Here is a 17,431-nt window from a genome sequence, read left to right as displayed (position 1 = left end):
GAGCTTACAGTTATAAAATGTAGTTTTGCTGATGCAAAGCCTCAGCCTGCAGCTCAGCACGGGGTCTTCCATATCTTAAGCGAGAGCCAAAATTCAGGCTACTCTTGCACATTGGGAATAATTTTCTGTATTTTTTTTGTGTGTTTCTAATGCCACTTCAGTAAAGTCCTTATTTTTAACATTCACTAAAAGTTACCTATCTTTACAAAATAAATGATAAGCATACAACTTAAGTGATTTTTGTAAAGTTACTGTTTTTCAGGAATTCTGTCAGAAACAAGAAAATTAACAGTACTCATCTGCTTTATGCCTATTTGAAAACCTTACAAAGCTTCCTTTAAAGTACTCACTAAGAAATTTTGCAAGTAAGGCCCAGGTGGAATTCCCAAATACCAGCACCATTTGTTTCACCGTCTTCAGTTTTTGTAAGGAAGGGGTCTAATCTGTGTTAAATGTGTGGCTGGGGTGCCTTTTCTCAGTTTTGTGGAAAGGTCCCTTACCAGTTCAAGCTGCGAAGACCCAAGGAAGCATGATGTTCACAGCCCAGCAGCGAGCTGGGACAGTACTCACACAGCAGCAGTGTAATTAGTGCAGTGAAGCAGGAACACCTTGGCCAATTCATACTGTAATCTGGAAAGCAAATATCCTAAGGTCTGAGCTGCTGAGTTCAAATTTGGACGTAAAGTGCAGTCTTAAGATTTGAGAACTCTAGTAGTTTCCTATCATGAAACCATCAGAGACATTATCACTACATAATATGAAACATCCATTGTGAATTCATTTTAACTAGTCAAAAATCTCCCTGGGCTGGTAGCTACAGCAAAGAATACTATTTTTTGTTTTGTTTTTAAATTTCATTATTGTGCATTCTGGTGTTCTTTGCATTTCACCTCCCACCTCTTAATTCCCTATGTAATTATAACTGTGGAACATAATTTAATGGTTACAATTTAACAAACTGTTTAGGGTCTGGTTTATTTAAAAAAGACAATTCATCAAAGATGGGGGTGGATAAAAGGCAAAAAGTAGTGTTTCAAAGTTTTAACCTGACAATAATGTCACACTAGTGCATGGTCTGCTACTACAAACAATACCGAGAAACCCTGAGTTCATGTAAACGGATGCCTGCCTTCATGGTGATCTATGTTCTCTAGTCTTTACACCTCCTCTAAAAAGAAAGTGATTTCTGTAACAGATCTTTGCCACATAGTAACAAGTGGTATACAACACGGGAGAAAACCAGGAGCAAATCCCCAATCAAGAAACGGAAATTTAAAGCAACATTGCTATTGGTGCATGCTTTTTTAGAAGAAAAGTTTCCTTTAAGAAATTACAAGCCAGACAGACAGTAAGCTGTCCCTTACTCTAATGAAAGATGTAATGCTTCTGTGTAATATGCATGGCCTTTAAAAGTTGAAAGCAAGTGCTGAATAGTGTACATAACTTCCATACACAGCAGGTAGTGAACCAAGAAAGAACTGACACAGTTACCCACGTTAAAGAGATGCACAATAACAAACTGTATGCAGTGCTAGCATACTGAAGGTCTGTGCATGAGGGATGTTGCAGTTATTAACAGCTTAAATGTTCACTCTATTTTGTTAATTAGTGCATACAGCTTTTAAGCCTTAAAATGTGTTTTAGAAGGTTCTTTTCTAACAGTAACACAGTCATTATTCCCCAATGGATACAGGAATTGATGGGGTTTCAACTGTTTCAACATCATCAATAAAATACACAGCTTAACACCACTAGACAAAAACAGTTCCTTTAAATTCATCCATATGGTTGGTTAAAATAGAAGCTTTCTACAATCTTTTTCTAAAAAGCTGAAGCATAACTAGAATGTATTAGTGTTATTTCACAACCTGTTTTCAGTTCATTCTGCCTAGTAGTCTGTCCCTGTAATTTCTGCTTTGGCCTTTATATGCTTGGCCTTGAAGGTTATTTACACGACAGAAATCATGGTATTACACTTCCTGATAAAGTAGAGAGAAATCTGTCACCAATTAAATTCAGTGATTAGTTTTTCAGATTGAATTCAAATTTACATGTAGTGTATCTACATCTTTCCTTTCAGTTTTCTATTACTGTGAGGAAAAATAAATAAAATCAAAGGATGCTACAATGTACAATTGTGTTTACTAAACAATGATAAAGTAAGACACTGTACTGGAAACAGACACTATGGAAGAAGATAACAAACTTCTGACTTAAAGAACCAGAATTAGTTGACTCAAGAAGGCTTTCAAATGGAGTGGAGATGGCAATAAAAAATGGAAAAAATAGTTATTTATTTTTATACAGGAATATATGTGTACATCTATAAAATCAATCTGTAAGGAAAAACTATCCACTTTTCACGTTTGTAATTGGAAATAATCATGATAGCCTTAACTTTTTTAAAACATTTGCAAAATAATTGTAACATCTTTAAAGAAATACTGTATTTGGTATGTCTTATCAGCATTTTGTAGAAATTCCTTATAGCTCAGCTTCTGCCTACTTGTTAACCCAGCTTTCAGGCTAACAAGTAATAGGATAAAATTTACTTCACCATCAAGCTGAGATGTTCTTTTGCACTACTTGTAAGCCACAACACATAAAAAGACTGAGCAATTTCCCTACAGTGCATGCTTCACAACACAAGAACTAAACTGCATACTAGAACCTCAACATCAGATGCTGCCTCCATGGCCCATGTCCCCACTTAATGCAGGTTAATGTTCCTAATCTGAGAAAGCAGCCATAAAAGCAGTTCAAAGATAGCTCATAAACAAGCCATCACAAACTGTAAGTGCATCTGGTTCCATTTCATCATTCATTTTCTGAGTAGAAAGACATAGTACTGCAGAAGAGCCTAGCTCTCTTGCAGTATGACTAAGATGTTCAACGATTCCCACAGGATTATGAGGATTTCTAGACAAGGAAAGTTTTTCCCTTCTGACTTGATAAAATTATTCAGCTAGAACTTCAGAACTAGAAACAGCTTTCAAGTCTGTACATAGAACTCTGTTAGTTAGGCTAGGATTTGTGTCTTAAATCTACAACTTAGATATGCTACAGAAGTTCAGAAAGACACATTGATTGAACTGCAAGCCCTCTACAATTAATTGTACATTCAGTATTCCCAACAGGACAAGAATTCATGTGATCTACAAAAATATTTCGTAACACGGGATACTAACTTGGGTGTTCAGATAATGGCATTGTATTATGAGAACATGAAAATACTATCTAGTCTTTAAAAAGCAAAACAGCTCCAGAAATTATGTTACTTCTTACTCCTGTTGATTACTAGACTGTATCAATGGCTTTTATTCTTTCTAGCAGATTAGAAACATTGCTTATATACTTTGACTTAAAAAAACAAGTATTTGCATGTTGAATAACCCTTCGGAAGCCAGACAAACTAAACATGGTACAATGACACTCCTTTAATTTGTTTGAGCAGCCACCGTAGCAAGCTCGTCAAAACCAGTATTCTTTGATAGAAAATTAAATACGGTGTCATGAAACAACAAAAAAAAAAAATCGCCTGCATACCCTTCAAAGAGACATATTCTTTGACCCGGTGCTCCAGACTAAAGCCTTGAAATTTTTGCACAAGAATGCTGCATGAAGGAAGCCCAGACAAAACAGACACTCGAGATGTTAGAAGGTTATGTAACCTCAATATCAGGCACTCCCCCTTCCAATACCCAGCAGAGATAGCACCGCCATGCACCAAAAGAGAAGGCTCTGAGACAAAGAAATCCAAATCCTTTACCCTGTCCTAAAACCAAAACAAACCTCCACAGGGATAAGAGTGCAATTGCTATCACTTATTCAACTATGTACCACTTCATACAAGGTTCTGGGCTACTTGCAACTTATGTAGTTTTCTAAACTGAAAAATAAAATTATCTCAAGCTGAACTTTAGAAATATAGCACTATTTATTGCTCTTAAAGGACAGCTGAAGGTGACGGCAATTTCTTTACTTGGACTGTCATAACTACAGAAACTTTATCGTGGAGAGTAACTTGTTGCCTGCAGCCATGCTTGCAGAAAGCTCTTTATTGGTATCCAGCCAACCAGGTTTTCTAAACCACTGCAAGCTTCATCAAACTACAATTGCTTAGAAAAACAAGTTGTAGCAAGCAGTATAGGCTGAATTGAGCTAGACTGTTCCAAGTGAAAAGGGGTTTAATTGCCAAACAGCACAATATAGTGAATTTGCAGTACTTAAAACATGTACAGAACTAGATAATCTGGCGAGTATGCACACAGCTACACCTGAGTTTGTACTGTATTTAAGACCAAATACAACTACCAGCCAAAACCATGAAGAAGAAACTGTCAAATTACTTAAATATTTAAAAAGAAAAAGAAAAAAAAAGGCAACCAAACAAATAAAACTGTTTAGAAATACATGTATGCTCTGACAGACCAGTGTTGTATACATGAAGTGACAAGGATTATCACCATCCCCAAAATCAATAAAAACTTTAAATACTAAATTTCACATTAGCTGCTTGACAAAATTAACCAACACAGTTTTTTCCCTCCTCAGAGCAGTCTTTCTTTGTTGGGGGGGGGTGGGAAGGGGGCGGAGGGGAGAAAAGAGAAAGAGAGAAAAAAACTTTTTCGTAGATTGTTTTGCAGCAAAAATGCAGATTCACAAATAAACTATCAGTGATGACAAAAAGTAAAGGTGGGGTTTTTTATTTATTTGTATTTAATATTTAATATTTGACTCTATACAAAGTCCACTCTTAAATAATACACTTTTAGTAAAGCAGATGTATTTTCATTTGCATAGTGTTCTCCTTTGAGTATTTCACTTTTATTGAAATAATGCTTTTAATTCTGAAATAATTCTAGAATGTGGAACCTTGTACCCTTTGAACAGGACAACTGCCTATCATAGAGCCATACAAATAAAGCACACAAAAATTTCAAAGTTACATTCCTCATCTAAAGAGGAATGCTGTCCTTACCATCTTATATGGTAACGAGTTGAATAAATATTGCAGCTAGAGTGGTCTAAATGAAGAAAAGATTATTCTAAATTCTTCTATCCCATTAAGTTACTTTACGAACAGCTTGAACTCACCCTCAAGTAATAACCCCACAAGGGGTTAACAGCATTTTGGAAAAAAAACCCAACACAGAACATCCAGTATATCCTTATTATCTAACACACTGGTAATGCTTGGAGAATTCTTGGCTGAATAGCAGTTTCAAGAAAAGCAAATCTAGTAAGCCTGTCTTTAATAAACGCATACTTTGCCAAGTGTTTCTCTTCACCAAGTTCCAAGATCAGTTCCTATACACAATCTTCAAATGCAATGTCACACTGTCTTGCAAGTAATGTTGTGCATACTACTCCGGTTATCAAAGTATATTATCTATTTGCGGTTCTTGGGAAATGCTGCTAGCAATGATCACACTTTAAAAAGCATATGAGGGTGGTGAGGCACGGGCACAGGCTGCCCAGAGCAGCTGTGGATGCCCCATCCCTGGCAGTGTCCAAGGCCAGGCTGGATGGGGCTTTGAGCAACCTGGTCTGGTGGAAGGTGTCTGTGTCCATGGCAGGGGGTTGGAACTGGGTGATCTTTAAGGTCCTTTCTAATCCAAATCATTCTATGGTTCTATGTTAAAGCTTGATTTGCTATGCCCTTTGTTTCACAGCACTGTAGCCTATCAGGATTGAGATTTCAAGAAGTATTGTCATTCCAGCCTATTTTTCACTTGTTTGTATATTTTATTTTGAGCCGCAGTATTACCACAGTTTATTATAGTAAAGTTTATACTTCTCTAATCAAACAAAGATTATACAAGTTCATTAATTTCTAAGCCTAGCCAAAGTTGGGATTTGGATGGTGAACAATGAGTCAATACTGAAAACATTGTGTGATGTTTGCTAATAATGAAAATGATGTTTGCTTCTAGAAAAACTGGACTGGAGTGTTTCTGCAACTCTTTTGCTGAAGAGGTTCATGTTCTGAGAATTCTAATAATACAGTGCTACTCCTGGATTATCCAGTAGTAAACACAACAGACACTAACTGCTACCTCTGGACAGCCAAGAGGAAGCTGCTGAGATTCTTGATATCCATTTCACAATAGTTACTAGAATCATGGAATCATTTAGGCTGCAAAAAAACCTTGAGATCAAGTCCAGTCATTCACCTAGCACTGCCAAGCCCACCATTAAATGATGCCCCCAGATGCCACATCTACACATCTTTTAAATATATCCAGGGATGCTGATTCCACCACTTCCCTGGGCAGCCTGTTCCAAGGCTTGACCACCCTCTCAGGGAAGGAATTTTTCCTAATAACCAACCCATTTCCTCTTGTCCTATTACCTCCTACTTGGGAGAAGAGACTGACACCCACCTTGCAACGACCTTCCTTCAGGTAGCTGTAGAGAGTGATAAAATCCCCCCTAAGCCTCCTTTTCTCTTCCTTTTCCAGGCTAAACAACCCCAGTTCCCTCAGCCACTCCTCATAAGACCTGTGCTCCAGACCCTTCACCAGCCCCCTGCCCATCTCTGGACACGCTGCAGCCCCTCTGCGTCCCCCTGGCAGTGAGGGCCCGAGGCTGAACACAGGAGTCGAGGGGCGGCCTCGCCAGTGCCCAGTGCAGGGGGACAGCACTGCCCTGGCCCTGCTGGCCACGCTGTTCCCGGCACCAGCCAGGGTGCTGGTGGCCTCCTTGGCCACCTGGGCACACGGGGGGCTCATGCCCAGCCGGCTGCCGACCAGCCCCCCCAGGCCCTTTCCCCCCAGGCAGTTCCCAGCCCCCTGCCCCCAGCCCGCAGCGCTGCGGGGGCTGGTGTGACCCACGGGCAGGACCCGGCACTGAGCCTGGTTGAACCTCACACAACTGGCCTGGGCCCATCGCTCCAGCCTGCCCAGACCCCTCTGCAGAGCCTCCTGCCCTACAGCAGATCAACGCTCCCCCCCAGCTTGCCATCACCTGCAAACTTACTGAGGTTGCACTCAATCCTCTCATCCAGATCACTGATGAGCTTAGCCCTGAGCCCTGGGGAACACCACTTCTGACTGGCCGCCAGCTGGATGTAACTTCATGAACCCAGTCTCTGGGAGTGGCCATGCAGCCAGTTTGTTACCCAGGAAAGAGTACAGCTGTCCAACCATGAGCAGCCGGTTTCTTGAGGAGAAAGCTGTGGGAAATGCTGTCAAGGGCTTTACTCAAGCAGATAAATAACATCCACAGCCTTTCCCTCATCCACTAAGTCCACTTATTAATCTGCTTTGGCCTAGGCTGCTGCAGTATACAGCTTTTACTGCTCCTCTTGAACATCATCCAAAAAATGGGAACTTTTCCTCAAAAAAGAATTCAGATTTTCTGTGCCCAGTTTGGTGTATGCAAGTTACTTTTAATGAGTTATGTATGTGATTTCATCTACAGTCAGAAGTAAACGATCCCTCTGCTGAATTTCAGAACTGAGACTTCTGAACCATTACTGAAACAAAGGTTAATTCACAGTATATATAAAACAATTTCAAGACAGGTGCTGAAATGTCAATACTATCACTCTAGTTAGCCTGTCATGTGTGTAATAGAGTCTGTTTCTACATGTTCTCATAATGCTGGAAAAACCACTTTAGTACCATCTCAAGTGCACTTGATAGCACTGCTCTTGAATGCTTAGTCCTGAGTAGCAACTCATCCTATTTTGTCTTGGCCTGATACAGAGTAAAAACATCTGTGAGATGGTTGCAACTAACAGCTGATCCTTAGCACAGTTGAACAACGTTTCTAGTGTCTCCGCAGTGACCAAACCCTAAAACTGCCTTTGCAATATTTTTTCTCTTGAACTACAGGATATACATTATCAGTGGAATATTCTGCCTCAGAGATGGAAAGGATATTTTCTGGCAGTTGTTCTAATTTTGAAATCGGTATCATTTATCCACTACGAAAGTCCTTTTATTGGCAAATATTAGGGGGCAACTTTCACAAAAATGCCTAGCCTGTAGAAACTCCAGGCTAGATACCCACAATGCAGCGTCACCAGCCCTGACTGGGAAGCCAGTTGTGAACTGGACAACTTTTAGCTAAAACAAACAGTATTGATGTACCCTACTTAAAACGATTTAATCAAATCATAGCAATTTAAAACAGTTCAAACCCACATTTCAGACAAAACCACTGAAGCTTTTTATAATGATGATGGAAGCTATGTTATTCCATATGCATAAACAGTTAAATCATTTGGAACATTACCTGAGGGAGATTCGCTGCCGACAGCCTTTGTCCTCTATAGCCCAAATTTCCTAACACAAGCCGGGTCTTGAGAGACTATTTTTCACATAACTATTTGTCCAGACTCTTGGAATATGACCTAATTGGTGGCCAGAGATTCAAAATGTGATGCAAGAGCTTTATTTCTGTTCAGCTTTGTTCATTTTGTCTGTTATTTTCCTTGGATTTAACTATTCACTAAAAGTTATTTTATTCGATATTCACCCAAAACAGCCAGTAACTTGAGACATAGGTACCATTTCTCAGATGTGTTCTAGACAAGCTGAGCATTTAGCTCCTCTTATATTTAACAGTCCCACTTTTTCCTAATATAAAAGGTCAACATGGCCTAAACTACTGTCTCTTTTGCTATTTCATTAGAACTCATTTTTCTGTTGTATTCAACACATGCTGGGTGGCAGTAAGAAGATAACTGACAACTGGTTAATAATTCAATGTCAGGATGCTCCTCTGCCTTCTATTTCATTTGTGTTCACAAGACAAGGAACATTTTAGTACTTACAGAACCAAATGGGGCTCTAGATAATCCAAAGGAACCCCTGTTGATCAAGTTCTAGCATATGCATGTATACATAGGAATACAGGGCCTACAAAAGCACTGGAAATAGATTAACCCAACCACAATACGCAGTTAAAAGTTCTAAATAAACACAGTGTTACTCTACTAGCCTTGCAAACACCAGCTCACAGAAGAGTTCAGTTTCAAAATAAGTTACAAGAGCAGTAAGGCAAACAAGCACAACCATATCCCATTTTCCACCTGTTCTTGCTTCTTCTTTCTGATACGCACATAAAACCCACGCATAAGGTGATGTTAGGCTTTAAAAAAACCAACAACCAAACCCCAAAAAACCCAAGTATGACAAAGCCAACAAATCCATCAAAATAGGACTTAATGATTTCTAACAATAAGATTCACACATCTGGCAGTAACACAAGCAAAGGGGTCTTTTTTTAATTAAAAGTTAAATATTAACCTCTGGAATACAGTTTAGTTACAACTTGCATGGAAATAATAGTTTTATTGTGCTGAGCAACATTATTAGAAAAACAGAACATTCATGTAATGTGTTAAATTGGTTTTAATGGGTTGTAATTAATCCTATTTAAATCAGGAAATATATTGCAGCAACTTAAAATAAGTTAATACAGTACTCTACTTTTCCATGAGGTTTAATAGGTGCCCAGAGAACTTCTCCTAGTCCTGAAAAGAGTTGAAAACCACATCAAACCCCTTTGTGAAGACTTTCCTTGCTAATGGGATACAAATTTTTGTCCATTAAAAGAACATAGATTATTGGAAATTTTACAGCATTATGGAAACTACTTCAAAAACTTACTAAACCTACAAATGAAAATTTTAAAATGTTATTCTAATTTCCCATCATTTTATTTAGGGCTCTACAATAATCTGGAAAACAAAAAGATTTGCGCATCTAGAATGTGCACCAACATACTGTAGAAAAATACTATCCAGTCTGACATTTAATGTAATACTTGAAAAAAAATGAGCATAAAACAATAATTTAGATACATTACATGTATCAAAATTAAAATTACTCAACAGCTGCTACTATGAGATCTCAAACCCCAGCCCCAGCAACTATGATACGAGTGTCGTCTATGACAGAAATACCCACTTAACTTACAATTCATTTACACTAACACTAAGAGAACAGAATAGTTGTATTTCAAATCAGTATCACTTTAACTCAACTGGAAGTGTAAACCGTCATAGATAGACAGGGTAATGTACAACCCTAACTTAGGATAATGTACATTTAAATACAAAACAGAAGATAGAAGAGTATTTATTTTGTGGGTTTCTCTTTGCACTGTAGCCTCTTTCAGATCTATGTATTCATCACCTGAGGTCACAATAGGGAAATATGATACTGTAAATTCAGGCATTATAAAAATGCTATTTAGATGATTTTTTTTTTTATGTTAAAGAACAGTGCTACAATAATCAAACTCATTCGTAATTTGTTTAGGGAAATGTAGGTCTACTGACTTGGAGAATCTTATTTACATAGTGACTCACAAACCCCTATCCATTAAATGAAATTTCCTGAATCCCAAGTTATGCAACTAGATTAGTAAGACAATCCCATTCACTAGAATACAGCATTATTTTTTTCCCTGATTTTTAAACCTAAAATTATACTATTACTTCCTAAAATCAGAAAAAAAGCTTACGTAAAGAACTGTATTTTTTTACCTGTGAGTAGGTTATTATTGCTACATCTACATTACAAAGCATGAGAAAAAAAAGCCCTAAAGAGTAAAGTAGGTGTGTTTTTTTCCAATAGCCTGTTAAACGTTAACTAGATTGTGACAGCTGACATTACAAATTTTCGATTTATAAATACAAATTCAAAATATTTCTCAAGTAGTTAATATAGCTTTAGGAATACAAGGCACTACATACAATATGAACTGTCTGGTATATATGATGGGAATATTTTTTTTCCCCTGAAGATTCAAAAGTGATTTGAAAACCAATGAAAAGCATGCTTCTGCTGTGATGCATTCCCCCTCAGAAGTCTTACAAAAATTATACTATTGAATAATGTAAACATAAGTGTCAGGTTGCACCTAGAGTAACAGACCACACATTATGGAAGAACTTACAAGAAAAGATTGCCAAATTTCTGATCTGCTACTGATTAGCAGAAGAATGTTATGCATTTGTTCCTAGTTGTAATCTAACCTTCATGCATATTCAAAAGCTAAAGTATATGTGCATAGTAACAATAATCTTGCATGCTGCTTCTTTGCACAGTTCCTTTAATAAAATGGGTCCTAATGAAGATAGTTTCAAGAATCTGGCAAATAATGTATACTTACATATCCAGATTTCAAAAAGAACAAACTGTTATAAATTACAGTTCATATTGATCCTTGGCCATGATATAATAATAATAATAAACAAGGTATTCATCATTTTATATTGCTTAATACTTTGAATTCCGTATTGCCTTCACATAGTTACGTTTTACTAATGCTCCTCTTAAAAATGTATGAAGCATTGTTGCTTTGTAGTTCCAATTTATACAGCTTTCCTAGAAGAACGCAGAATACCATACTGAATGTCTATTGTGCAAAAATAACCCTGAAGGCTGTATCATAGCAGTATGCAGTAGAAAACCCTTACCAATTTTTCATCAACTGTGATGAGTTGCGTGTCTCGAGTTTGGTCCTGTGCCAGCCGCCATGTGGAAGTGCTCAGTGACCTGCGGTGCAAGACTTGAAGTTAAAAAATGATTCATGCAATGAGAAAATAGAGGCAGACAAATCTTACATAAACAAGTTACTTTAACAATATCCGTCTTGTAAAAAAAATTGAAGAGGGAGAGATGAGGGCACAAAAATCCTTTTTCTCCCCAATTAGTTCTGTCTGCTGAGTTTTTGGCAGACTCCCACTTAGCAGTTCACAACAGGCTGCACTTTATGTCAGCCTACAGGCTCTCTGTCACAGACAGACTGCCAGTGGCAAGGACTGTACTACTCTATATGAATGTACAGTAGCTGGTTTGTCACGAACAGACAGAAAAATACAAGGCTGCTGCAAGCATTCTGGAACTCCGATCCTTAAAATGATGGCATCAAAGGAAAAAAATCCTCAATCTATTTGTAATGGTAAAGCTCCAGTTCTACACTTTAACAACAGAACATTAACAAATTAAAAAACAAACAAACAAAAAAAAAAAACCAACAAAACCAAAACAAACCCTAAGCTGAGAATTCAAACAAAATTTTCTGGGTTTGAGTGGGAAAGCTCACAAGTATTTTCTTCATCACTAGATCAGTATTGGTCAGCTTATTTGTTTCCAAGAAATATGATTAATCTTCTTGCATAACTACTAAACCTGTAAGGTACATATGGAAACACAGAATCCAATTCCACATTAATGATTTAAGAAGTAAAATCTCCCTTCATTTGCATTGTCACTAATGTCAGGATTGGGCCCTCCGAGTATATATCATCTTTTGACAAAATAATACAACAGTGAGTGAAACAAGCCAAAAAGCCCAATTCCCTGAGCTAAGAATGTGCTCCACATTAAATTAAGGTCATTTTAAACAAATAAGGCACAAAAAAGCAAAAATACAGACATGAGAACAGTAACAGGGATGAAGCCCACTTTCATTTTGACTGTTCTTCAGATGATTACCTACTTTGGAAAGCCAGGCATGCTTGCAGATGCAAATGAACTCTGAGATTTTGCCTATGGGAACTTACAACCATACTGCTAGTAATTTAACCTATTCGTAATTTTTATCTAATTTTTGAGGAAAGCATCCATAGATGCCTTTAAAAACAACACAGCTTTTAAAGCCAAATTCCAAGACTTCCATAAAACCTGCAATACTATCCAAACTAACCCTTCCCCACATAAACTGTAACTGTTAAATAGTCAATAAAATGAAAGGTGTTTCAGGGCCAGATAACTTGCACACAATCATTCAAAACTTGTAGACTTAAAAAATCATTATCTTCTACCACATTATACTAAACCATGGAAACATGGAAGACCTAACTGGGGAAACAGTCTCCGTAACACATGCATCTGCCATGTCTTCTGATCTCAAATCCCCCCCCCCTAATTTTTGTTGATTCTGGTGAGAATGCATTTGAAGATATGAGCTTGATCATTTAATTAATCTAGCTGCACTGGATTTAACACAGTAACTAAATAAGAATTCAATTTTCAGGCAATATTAGCATGGTAAAGTTTTTAGTGGGTAAAACCTACACTAGACAGGAATTTGAAATCAGTGACTGAAGAAAGCCGCAAGAATCTTACAAAACTAAGCAAATGGAATGAAGTTCAGTTCAGTAATATTTCAAATGCAGATTTCCTCGAATCCATACTTCTAACACAGATTACAGTCTACTAAATTACCTTCCATCCGCCAATAACAACTTAAAAAAATCCCCACATCATGAAAAACTAATTCAAAGTACAAAGTTTACAATATCACCCAACTTCGTGACATGGACAGACACATCTATTCTTGTTTAGAATCACAAAACCCACCAGAAGGGTATTCTGAAGAACAAGATGGAAGTTTTCAAGCATAAGGGAGCACAAGAATTTCATAAACATCAAAATGATAACTACCATGTTAGCTTAGAATCTCTGTCCCAGAGAGCTTTTGGTTCAACACAGCTGTTATTTTTTAATTTGAACATGTAAAAAAATACATCATAAAAACACAACAGACAGATACTGCAAAATGCTACAAGAAATGGCTCTTAGATGTCCTTATTCAAAAACACGCCAGAGCAGTTATCCTAAATCAGAACAGGAGCATTATGCTTGAGTTCCAGTGGTAAGCAGCTGAAGCCACAAAATTTAAAACCTTAAACAAGGCAAAACCATTGTTACAGGAAAATCAGTTTCTCCCCCGCTCCAGTAATTTTAGTATCGAAGTATTATTCTGCAGCTATTCTAGAACATCACATGATACAGTGTTCAGTACACCTCTTAATATATGGCCAAAACAGGACATTGGATTATGCAATCAAAATGGTCCTTTCTGGATAGAAAATCATCTAAACTATGAAACAAGAAGTTCGATGAACCTTGCTCTGTGGAGAGGTCTGATGACTATGTAAACATTTGAATATGCCATGATTTAAGCAACAGGGTAATCAGAATCACGGATTTTCTTCTAATGTGTATGACATTTGGAACAGATTTTAGCACAATTCAGTTTGCATTTGGCTGTTTTGTGTTGTTGTTTGGGGGGGGGGTTGGTGTGTGTGTGTGTGTTTATTTTTTGATTTGGAAAAGCATTAATCAGCTTTGCAAAGTATAAGCGCCATGCCCTTCCAAAATTATTTCCACTCAGCATTACGCCATTTGAAATTGTTTTTCCTCAGATGATTGCTCATTTTGGAAATTTCTGTAATTGCAAGAAAAAATTAAATGTTTTTCATATCATTACAGTTGATAGGGAAGAGCAGGGTAAAAATCCCACCAGATCAAAGGTGAGCAGAATCTCTCTTAGATGCCTCTACACTGCATGCAGAGGGAGCTGATTTTTTTGCACAAGATGTCTCTGTCAGCTGGGATAAACTGCAAGGCATCACACCTTACAGCTGGTCCATGATGTTTCAGCTCTTCTACAAAAGCAGGCAGATAGTTTACTAACCTGTCAACTTCTGCTCCTCTTCATCATTTCTCAAAGCCCTTTCTCTTGACTACAGCATTCTGGAAAAAGCCCAACTGTTACTGGAATTTGCAGCCTTGTACATTTCTTAAATGCCCAGCCTTCTGCCATCCCTGGATTGCAATGAGTTGGAAAGAACATACTTTCCTTAAGAATTTCCTATCTGAAAAGTGCTTGAAAACTGACATTTGGACTAGACTAGGAATGTGAACTGTAAGTCCATGGAGGTCTGGCTGTGTAAAAATACATAAAACACCAGTTTTGCTTTAAATGTGATAGGTTGCTGGTATTTCCATTTGTTGCATCTCTCATAGGAAAGTAACCTGGAGAAATACCAGCAACTCTGAAATACTACTATTTCAAAGTTAATAGAAAGTGTTACTTGATTCCCAGAGCACTTGTTTAATTTTCAACAGGTTTCACTGCAAGTTTGTCCCTAATGTCAGGCACTTAACTGAGAAGATAATCAGTAAACAGATCTCTTACGCACAATCCTCCCTTTTCAAATTCCCACAACTACAAGTATCATTTCGTCACTCAAGTTTCCCCTTAGAAATTGTATAAACTTTACAACATTTCTTTTACCTTCAAATTAAATGAATATGCCATCTAAATCACTCAAGTGACCATTCAATGTAAATCTTTTATTCTGTGCTCAACAGTAAAGTAATTCTCACAAAATTCCCAATACCTTTGCCTTTAGGTAGCTTTTGTGACAGATAAACTTACAGAAGTATAAAACATACTGTTTACAGTTCCATTCTCACAAGGTTCTCCTCCTTTCTTCTACTACTGACCTCCAGAAAGGTAATCTGCTTTCTCCCTTTCTCTTTGTAAGCAATATGGGTCCACATTATCCTGTTTTGCCTTTTTGACTTCTTACGCATTATTTTTTTTCCTGTCAAAAAAGATCTTGGCATGAGGCCTTAAAAGCAGGAAGTTCCATTTCTTACCCTGTTCCAAGACCACTCAAACTCTGACTTAAGATTACTGTACGCAGAATACTTTAAATAATAATAAATAGCAGTGATAGAATCCTAAAGTTCAGAAACTATACAGAAAGTTTTACGTGTAATAGTTAGCAATAATAAACCCTGATACCTTCTAGGCTCATTAATGTCCCATTCAAAACACATCTCAGACAAACTTCCCTCACAGTTACTATCTAATAACAGTGTGACAAGACTCCAAGCTGGCCACAGCTCCTTTGTGGATCTGCCCAAACATCTATCTTATAGTGAGCTCCCTAGTGATGAAGAAACAAGCTTTTAAATGTAAAAGCCTGGCTTGATTAGAATAGTTAGCCTTTTCAATCAAAAATACTTCAAATTTACACAGACAAAAATAAAACTAAGGTTTATTTTGAAAAGTCACCTATGTCCTTCATGATCTTGCTGATACTTTCCCACAGTATCCTACATTAATGTATGTGACTAATCCAATCTGTAGCTTCTTGGATTATAACCAACCCTTCACAAGGTCTTCTAGTCCCTAAAAAGTTTTTCTTTCATCAAAGAGAACCGGGTGTATGGCTTGTAAAGATGCCACATTTAGTCCACAGTAAATGTGGATGTCTTCTATACTGTGTAGAGAGACAAGAGCAGAAATCTGTCAAAGACTATACTACATGGTGTTCTTATTAAATACTTGTAAAAACACTCTCACAATAGCTCAATGACATGGAATGAATTAATGATCACTACTAGTGAAAATATGAATTTGTAGAGTTAAAAAATTTCTATAGGTATTGGGCAACCTGGAAAAAAAATAATGTTGTGATCATCTAACCATGTGTCATCCACAAGAAGCATGTGCTCCCACCATTATATGCTGTTCCAGCAAAGTCACAAATGGGTTCATCTCTGCTACACAAATGGAGGGGTCCATTGAGAAGCTGCTGGAAGCTCTCCAGTCCTATGCCACAATATTCACATCAGTATCAGGTCTCTCGACCATCTTATCCCACTGTGGGATAAGGACATAACAAGGTTCCTTGTTGCAGGGGATGTATTTATGGCTTCTTTTCCCTTGTTATGTTAGAGACCCCAGCTCTGTTGATGCCATTAGCCAAGCTCTGTTGAACTGGAGAAACCAAACAGTAAAAAAAAGAACAGTGAAAGTATTTTGTGATATCAGGATGTAGGATATTAAGGCATTTGATGTGAACGTTTATCTTGGTAGTTTTGGATATCTGTAGTCAATCTCTAAAATTAACAAACTTGAACTTCTTAAGTATCTGCTAAATAACTTACGCTTAACCCTATACGATATAAATGGAAGTCTTACAGAAGAGAATGCCAGCCACAGAGCCTCTGGAAATGCCACGAAGAATCCTCCACAAGCCTAATGGAAGGCAAGAAGCTGCCATATTTACAAAGCACGAATTTGCCGTCCACAAAGAGCAATGATGTGACTAGCGTGTTACATAACACAGAGATGCAAACACTCATATTTACCTGACCTAATTCAGTAGCTCAGATTTAATCCATTGCACAAAAATAGGCTTCTTAACCTTTGGCAACACGTGTGACTGTTTGATCTATTAGCACCCCCTTTTGGTCAACTGTTGGAGACATGTTAAAGAAAATCAGATATCGCAGCACAGGTAATCAGATCACAACACAGAGATGAAGCAAATCCTTGATGAAAACCTCACGAGCCTCATGAAGAATGAGGGCAGTCATTAAGAAGTAAGTCTAAATGCTGTTTTAACTGTTCTCATACTGAATGATCAGGGCACCAGTAGGTGTGGATATACATACACGCAGAAGCAGAAGCCGTGATGAACCATTCAAAACCTTGAACAGATTCTTAGAAAACCAACCTTTTTTAATATTATGGCATTTATCAGGAATAATAAAAGCTTCACAGCATACAGCCACCATAATGACATTAAATTCTGAACAAAAAGAACATGGAAACACTGCCAGCTCAGAACTTCCACAGCATCCAACCGAGCCACACG

General features: G+C 37.6%; 1 protein-coding gene across 1 annotated transcript in view; it reads right to left on the bottom strand.

Moving 5' to 3' along the window:
* The window catches only part of NDUFS4 (NADH:ubiquinone oxidoreductase subunit S4), a 48,260-nt gene that overhangs the window by 16,446 nt on the left and 14,383 nt on the right, over positions 1 to 17,431 (bottom strand). The window contains exon 2 of the mRNA XM_055699443.1: positions 11,441 to 11,519. Coding sequence (XP_055555418.1) covers positions 11,441 to 11,519 — 79 coding nt within the window. The remainder of the gene's footprint in view (positions 1 to 11,440; positions 11,520 to 17,431) is intronic.

Source organism: Falco cherrug, chromosome Z (genome assembly GCF_023634085.1).
Source record: "Falco cherrug isolate bFalChe1 chromosome Z, bFalChe1.pri, whole genome shotgun sequence".
Classification (NCBI taxonomy): domain Eukaryota; kingdom Metazoa; phylum Chordata; class Aves; order Falconiformes; family Falconidae; genus Falco; species Falco cherrug.
This window is presented reverse-complemented; position numbering and strand designations above follow the sequence as displayed.